This window comes from Nesoenas mayeri (genome assembly GCF_963082525.1).
Source record: "Nesoenas mayeri genome assembly, chromosome: 1".
NCBI lineage: Eukaryota > Metazoa > Chordata > Aves > Columbiformes > Columbidae > Nesoenas > Nesoenas mayeri.
In genome coordinates this window covers 26502496-26511277 of record NC_137541.1, presented here as the reverse complement: position 1 = coordinate 26511277, position 8782 = coordinate 26502496, and the positions used below count along the sequence as shown (strand labels likewise).

Sequence of the window (8782 nt, the reverse complement as noted above, 5' to 3'; positions counted from 1 at the left end):
CAAATTACCTGCATCCATTTACAAAGGAGTTATTAGAGTGTACCAGAAAATGGTATCAATCAGATATGCATAATTATTTTACCATTAAATAAAAATGAGCCATCATTTTTCAAGTCTTGTTCATATTATGCTCTCTGAAGCTTTCTACTTTGCACTATGGATAAGCAACTTTTAAATCTCCTCACATGGGCTAAGAGTGTGCATGGCTGTTGCTGACGAAGATACCACATCTTTTTCACATGCACATCTCTGAAACAGCACTTAGGGAACTACAATGTACCTTACCCTAACTGAACCAAAATACTTAAAGATTTAATATATTCTCAAACATAGTTTTAAAAATATTTCTAAGATTTGAGTAGATAAAGTGCATGATTAAATAAAACTAACCATTCTTTTAAACACTTGCCTACCATCTTTTGGGGACCAAGATGTCAGTCATGGCAGGCTTGCCTGAAGTTCTTATTCAGCTGTTTGCCTGAACCATAGAGAAAACTGATGTTTAGCTCTAGAAATGTAATCTTGCTAACATCTTCCAATGGAGCAATAAGTATTAGATTTCCAGAAAATAAAGACTATATTACGAGCTCATGGCTTACGTGTCATCTGGGGTTTAAATACAATACCTCTGGTAGAATGCCAAGCTGTAACAGTTTAACCGACAATTTAACAACTATGTAACTGAGCCATCCATTATATTGGTTTTATAACAGAGATACATTAATATGTTGCCCCAGGGTGAAATTTGGCAGACACAACCAAAACACAAGAGTATTTTTTTTGTCTACTTCTTTTGGATTTTAAAATGCCTGGTTTACTTGATTTATAAGAATAAAGTACCTGAAGAAGAGTACAACTTCAGTCCTCTATATCTCAAAAACTCCACATTCTATTTTTCAGATCAGTTCTATAAGGGGTGTGTGTTGCCTGGCAGCAAGTACACTGACAATACAGCTAACAGCTAATTAGCTAAAACTCATTCAACTACCTGTGTATGCATCACAAAAAGAGTACAAGCAAAATTATAACCTGCATTTATAAAGGTTAAAAGAAGCTCTACCACGAACCAAAAAGACAACAAAAGCATCTCTTCTGAACACAAGAAGGACGACCTAGGACAGCAGTGATCAAACTGGACCTCCACCTTCCCACCTCCATCGTCTTCGGAAAAAACAGAAAGAGGATGAAATCGGAAGGTCATCAAGTGGCACAGGAACAGCAACACATAGCTATGTGTTCCCACACACATAGCTATTTAGAACAGAGAGGGTAAAACTCTTTAGGGTTAAATTTACCCCACCACACGAAAGAAAAGAAAAATCTTGTGAGGGACTGGCAGTGCCAACAGTGCAGTTTTGCTGACCTAGCCCTGTTGATAGTACTGGCAACATCAGGATCTGAGGGCTGTTCATTGTGCTACCACAGAAGCTGTTACAAACTCCGCTGCCTTCAGCAGAAATCTGAATAGGTAAGGTATGAAAGCCACAGCTTTGTACTTTCCCTAAGCAGAACAGAGGATAAAAGCAAGCTAGCTGTGGGTTAATCACAAATGACCATGGAAAACAAGCTCCTTCCTGCTCAGAAAGTAGCTATGCAGCCTTTTAAAAGATGGAGCTGGGTAATAACGAGGACTTGAGAAAGAAACCTGTGGAGCATAATTGAGGGCTGAGGTGGAAAGGTAGTAGGGGGAGAAATATTAAAAATGGTACACAGGAAAACACATAGGGAAAAAGCTGTCAAAAAAAAAAAGGTCCTTTCAGGATGGAAGTGAAAGGTACAGATCTATATTTGTTACATATTTTATACTGGGTTCCATTAAATACATACAAGAATCCTCTTGAGGATTAACAAAGCAGACTTCACAGATGAGGCTCTAAAAGTAGGTTTGCTGTTACTTATTAGGCTTTAAAAAGTTAACTTTTAATATCATGATGGCCTTACATCTGTCAGACCCATGAAACAACTGCTCCAGGGAAAGACAATCTTGATTCATATATTTTACATCAAGTATGTCACCCAGGTACAACTTATCTGACCAAGTGTAAAGACCTGTTTTGACTAATTCTGTTTTGATGCCTACATAGAAGTATCTAGTGCAATTGAAACGTCCAGGGGATCAGCAACATCTTCTTGGGACAGGCAGATATGACACAGGTCTTAGGAGAATCATCCATCCCATCTGGACTGGTAGCAGGAAGTCAAGTGGGATACCCCACAGTATCACATATGGACCACTAAAAGAAGACCTCAAGGTAGGACTCAAACATTTGAAGGTAGGTGTGAGCTATGTAAGCTAGGTACCTAATGTCCCTTTATTTTCCATAGAGGACTGATCAGACTAGTCAAAACAGCCAGAAAAGCTCTTCAGCTGATCAGCCACCAGAAGTACTTGCTCCTGGCTCCACTGACTGTATTGGTCAGATTTCCACTGACTGTAATAGGATATGAAACACCACGCATACATGTAGACACCTAAATTTAAGTACCTTGAACCCCATCCATACTTCCAGGAGTCAGCTGCCTTTCACTTTATTCAAAAACAGAGAAGCTCACAAACCTGTTTCTAAAACAGGTTATTCCTTCTAACTTCTTACTTAACTCTACCAACTATAACAGGAAGTTTCAAGACCCAGCTAAACATAAACATGGGTATGTGGTCAGATGAATACTAACCCTTTTCTAATAAAGAAAACTCTGCAAACAGAGAGAGTATTAAAAGAAGTGGTTATAATATCCACACAGTATTCATGAATACTTCAGGGAAAACCACAATTTATTGCTTTGGCTGTGGAAGGTTTGTTCTTTAGTCTGAAACTAGGGAAAGAGCCTGTGACCCCATGCTTCTCCAGAAACTTTCCAACACAACAATACATGTTCATTTCCCACCCCATCCAAGATGAACTTAAGATAATGTGATCTATAGGAATAGTCTTGGCAACAGGAACAAATATGAAGGCAGAGAAATATGTTTCAATGAAAAGCAACGCTGTGGAACTTGCTCCTCAACTAAGCTTGAGTTTCTTGCTGAAGAGAATAACATCTGATGTTAACATCCAGGACTCATAGAAAATTTCATACAATCATATCTGAGGAATAATGAGGAGACTGTACGTACATTTAATTATATCCATCCATTAGCTGAATGACTTTTATTGGATTGTTCACCAAATGAAGTTACCTGCTTATTCTGCCCTCCTCTTCAAGTACAGCTCCCTTCCTTTCTGGGTTTTTCAAAGGTTCTCTTTAAAAGGTATGGGGGAGGTTTTGTTGCTGTGGGGTTTTTTTTGGGCTTGAGCAAACTGCAAAACTTTTAACAGCTTCAACATTAATCATAAATATACCTCAAAACTGGGAAATTCTTTTGGAAACAAACAAACAAAAACAAACCCCCAGCCCCCGACCCCTCCAAAATTAGTAAGACACTGACCTTTACACATGCCCAGATATTGTCATAGCTTTTAAAACACGTTTGCAATCTATTAACAGCCACAAATGTACTTAGTCTTTTTTTATTCCAGTGCAAGTTTGGTAACTGGGTCTTTTTTAATGGATCTAGGCCCACAAACCTTCAATAACCATGTTTAAACTCTTACTTAAATTTAACAGGTAATTTCTATTCAGAAAGTTACTTTCAGAAAAGTCACTTCTAAAGCAAATTGTATATGATTAGATCCAGATACAGGTACACATTCTTGAAGCTATCTTTAGAAGTTTTCCAGAAGCTCTCTCTTCAGTCTTCCAGAAATTTACACCTTACTTTGTGGTACAATAGAACCAAAAAGCAATGCCCAAGAAGGCTTTAATTCACATACCATACAGGCAGTACCTCTTCCCTAAGCCTACTTGACGTCTTCCTGGTTACATATTCAAGGATCACATGGGTATTGTAAATCAACTGCTCCCTTTCTTGGGTAGGAGTGGGTGCAGAGGCCAACCTCACACTGTTGTCTTCCTGAGTTCTTTCCTTCCTGTTCCAATTTCCATCTCTATTCCTACCTTGCCACATCACCTCTTAGGCCAAAGCAATGCTTACACAAATTAAGTCAAAGTGATTGGGAAAACAACAGGACATACTGCATCCTACAGGTTTGCACCTCTGTGCCACCTTCACACATCCAGCTCACAGCATTGCCCCTCTGCACTTCACCTCTAATGACAGTGTGACAAGTCAACATTTAGAAGAGAAAAGAACATGTACAAAGTGGACTACATTCAAGGGCTTTCTTTTCTCATCCCCCAGGACCTTCACAACAAGGGAAGAGAGGCAGTGCTACAGGTTGTGAAATAGAAGGCACAGAAAAGGCAATGCTGCAGTTTGAAGCAGGGGAAGGAGACGCAGAAAGGATGTTTGAAGTATAACACTGCAAGATGGATCAAGACCAATCTGTCATCAGAGAGGAGCAGCAGGACTAAACCAGAGAGAACTGGGCTGTCTCTGCATCTCATCTACATGTTGGAACACAACAGCATCATGCACCTGACTAGATGAGTACAACTTCTCTGAATAATAATGCTACACTGAGAACTTGGATTCAGATGAGGACAGTGGTAGTTAATCAGAATTCTTTTGCCAGTGACCATTTTCCAGGGTAGAGTCCATACTAAGAGGTGTATGGTTATGGTCTCATTTTCTGCTACTTGCAATGTTTTTCAGAGAAGGACCTTTCCAAGTGATCTAAATCAGCCTGTATAATTGATCTGATCAAAGCATTATTTAGCATTTCACTATATTGACCAGAATGGCTGTTCTACTACAAGCATTCTTGCAGATCGATAGGGAACACCTCAAGCTAAGTTTAAAATCCTACACTATATCACCACAAAATGTCATGGAATTTCTCTCAATTGTTCAGTTCTTTTAAATATTGACTGTCTTTTCTGTAGTCCATCTTTTTGTACTGTTACTTGACCCACAGCAACACAGACCGATCCTTTTGGGTATGCACACACATAATTCTCAATGAAATTTTGACCGATGAAAACAGCAGCAAAATCTCCATTCACTTTAGAGGAGTCAAGATTTCCCTCTACCAATATCCTCTATATGTGCAGCTTTACAGACAGCAGAAGGTACTGTCTATCAGACAAAAATAACGTTTATGCTTTTGAGCACTGGTCAAGCCAAATCAAACCCAGAAATTTTACTGAATAACTTTAACAAACTTTGTGTTTGATATAATAGGTTTTTATAGGCTTTGTTAAAGTTACACTGGAGCTATAACATGTAACAAGCCAGCCCTCTATGCACAGCAGGCTGATGTTCAATGTCTCAACAAAAAGACTGTCAAATTGGATTATTTCTTGCTATTATATAATCATTATTGGTAGACATCATGCAGATGGAAGTCATTCAAAGACGTTTTAAAATACACACACAGGTTTTCTCTCAATTCCAGTCCAAATTGCACCAATACAATTTCATTTGCTTCAGTGCAATCAAGCTGTGCAGGTTTGAAAAAGGACCCGAACCACTCCCCTGCCATTTTTCCTTCTCAACCTTACCATGACAAAAATACCAGCATTTTGTGGGAAAGAAGTGGTGGGCTTACCAAATGCTGTGCTCCACCCAAGGAACCTCAGAATTACAAGATTATCAGCTTTGTTCCTAAATGTAACACACTATAGAACAGCCTAGGCTTTTTTCAGTCAAATTCCCTGGTGAATGTGAAAAAAGGAAGGAGCAGAACACTTTTTATTCTTTTCTACAGTGCTTCTAAAACTAGCAAAAAAAGTGGTTTTTTTTCCCATTGATGTTACTGATAGCATACTAAGATGTAATAACAGCATTTAGTATCAAAAAACCATACTGTTCCATCCTGTGTTATACATCTCCTGCTTACATAATAAAATTTACACAGTAACATATTACTATTACAAATGCTGTTCTTACAGGTTTTTTACTGCATCATTTGTGCAATCAGGATTCTGAGAGTTGAAAACAAATAAAAGAAAAAATGTAAAACCATACTGAAAACAGTATTTTTTATAAGTTGAAGTTTAGTGTGACTTACAAGATAGTCACCTGGACATTTACTGACATCCTAAAAGTAAGCACGATGATCCAATTCGTAATTCTGTATCTTGAGTTTAAAGACAGAAAATAAGCTATTCTTATTAACCCTTCAAAAGGAATACTGGAGTACTGTATACTTTTAAAAAAAAATATTTTAATTGCACAGAGTTCTTTTTACTTTCCTGCACAAGAGACAAAACGAAATCAACAATACATTTATACTGGCAAGGAAAACGAGATGAAAAGGAATACTAAATATTTCATCACTGAAGTCAAATTAAAAATAAAAATTAAAAAGATATTTTGTTATTTCTTAACTATAGCTATTTTTTTTGTTTGTTTGCATTAGAGAGCAACACAGAAGTTACTTCCTAGCACCTCTTCGGTTCAAAAAAATATATTTTAAAAGCAGTGTGCAGTAGAGAGCTGTGGCTCCTGCTTTCCACAAGGAGAATACTAAATTGCCTGTGTCGCTTTCACAGCACTACCCAACAGGTCAATATTGGAGTGTTACTTGATTACAAGCTACTCATCTGAGCTTTTAAAACTGAAACTTATAGCACTAATGAGTATACTAAAGAATTTAGTATAAATATTTTTACTCAAAACTGGAGATTTAAAGTATTTAATAGTCTGCTTTTATGAATTCTTACCTTACTAGTCATTTATGTCACAGTTATGCCACTGTTTTAAAAGACAGTGATGTTACAAATATTCACTGTGTAAGGTTTACTTTCTTAAAATAAAACTCAATTTCCACAACACTGCATAAGTTAAAACACACAAGGAAGATTGAGTGCACAGCTGGAACAGGGTTTCAGATAGGAAATAGTGCCTGTTTGAAAAAAACAAACAAACAACAAAAACAACAAACAAAATAATAGTAAAAAATGCTAGCAATAACTTCGATTTCACAGAAACCAGTGCCCCCTTCCTTCGAGGGTCATCACCTTCAGAAACGATCCCAAGCAAACCGTGCGCCTCAGCAGTTTTACTGCCCTGAACTTTGCATGTGGCTGCGAGGCCGAACACTGAGAGCCGGATTTGAGACCTGACAAGGGCTGTCACCCAGGCCATGACCGCGGGCTGGGGAGCCCCGGGCGCTCCGCGGGCGCGTTTGACCACCGGGTCTGGGATGCGCCGGGCGCGGGGGAGCTGCCGGGCCGAGAGGGCTCGCTCCGCAGGGCTGAGGAGCCGGGGCCCACCGGACGAGCAGGCCCGCCCGAGGGGGCGAAGCTCGGCTCTCCTGGCGGGGGGTCGGGCCAGTGAGCCGAGGAGAGGAGCCCAGCGCTCGCCAAGGGGAGCGCAGCCTCCACCCGACACCGTTTGAACCGGCGGGCACCACACCGCGCCCGGCACCTCCTCAGGCGCCTCACCCACCCGCGGGGAACAAACGCCGGGGACGGGGGTTCTGCTCGGGTTTGGGGGGATATTTTAAGCGGGGTGTCAGACCCTGCCCCGGGGGCGCAGCCCCGCTGCCGAGAGGCCCGGGCAGCCGAGACGGCTCCACACAGCAGCGCTCGGGGCGGGAGGGGCAAGGACGCTGTCCCAGCGTCGAAAACGCCACACGGGAGGGAGGAAGGAGAAATCAAGCGCCTTGCGAGCCAAGCAAAGGGCTGAAGATCAACGTTGCCCCCACCCTCGCCCTGGTCTGACAGCTCCCAACGCCCCGGCCGCTGTCACCACCTCAGCCCGCCCGGAGAGACGGGGCGCAGCCGCGCTCGCTCTGGCGAGCGGCGGGAAAGCGGCGGGTGGGTGCGAGAGGCGAGAGCGGGGAGCGGAGCCCCCTCTCCGTGCCCCCTCACCGGAGCCCCACGCCGAGCCCGCCCCAGAGCAGCGGGAAGGAACAATGAGGCGGGGGGAACCCGCCAACACCGTGGAAGGGAAGAGGGAGGTCGGCAGGGAGGGAGACCCCGCGCCCCTCTCTGTTCTCCCCCGGGGCGGGACGGGGCTCGGCTGCAGGTCTGCCGCAGGCGAGCCCCGTCCCGCCCCGGGGGAGAAGGAGGGCGGAGGGACAGAGCGGGGGAGGCAGGTCTCTAAGCGCCGCTTCGTCCCGTCCCCACAGGGAGACTTCCTCGCCGCGGCTGGGTCGAACCCCCCTCTCCTCTCGCCGAGCCGGTTACCGCTGCCGTGGCCGCCAAGTCCTCCCGTTCGCCAGAGCCCGGCTCGCCGCTCGCGCCCTCCGTCGCCATCTTCCCGCTGTAACGGCTCCGGCGCGGAGAGCGGCGCGGAGCCGAGTGGCAGCAGCTGCCGCCGCCAGGCGCTTAACCCCCTCCCCGCCGGCAAAAAGCCCACCGCTGAGCGGGGGCGCTTAACCCCTCCGGCGCGACGCAGGCGGGGCTGCCGAAGCCGAGCCGCCCCCTTCGCCGGCCGAGGCGAGCGACTCCCGCCGGCGGGCGCTCGGGTTTCCCCACCCACCCACTCCCCATCCTCCATAGGGCGGCCCCGAACCAGGCGGGGGAGGGGGAACCGGGACCGGGACCGGGACCCCGACCCCGCCGCGGGCTGCCGGGGCGCAGTGGCGGCTGAGGGGAGGGCCCCCGCCACCGCGCTGCCCCGGAGCGCGCAGGCACCACTCGCCTTCCTTCCCTCTGCCGTGGCTTGGGAGCAGGCGGATGGTTATGGATGGGGTAGGAAAAAAGGGCTTTTACAGCGGGCTTGGCTCACCTGCCTGGTGAGATCCTGAAACCAGCTGAAGCCTTTGAGGGAAGAAAATCCCTGTCCCTTTTTCTTTCTGGGGGTGCTGGCAAAGGGAGTCACCTCTCCTCA

General features: G+C 44.6%; 1 protein-coding gene across 1 annotated transcript in view; it reads right to left on the bottom strand.

Moving 5' to 3' along the window:
- The window catches only part of CTTNBP2 (cortactin binding protein 2), a gene marked incomplete at both ends in the record, with an annotated part of 88537 nt that extends 80332 nt beyond the window's left edge, over positions 1 to 8205 (bottom strand). The window contains one exon of the mRNA XM_080354141.1: positions 8137 to 8205. Within this exon, the coding sequence (XP_080210267.1) occupies positions 8137 to 8205 (69 nt within the window). The remainder of the gene's footprint in view (positions 1 to 8136) is intronic.
- Positions 8206 to 8782: the final 577 nt, after the last annotated feature.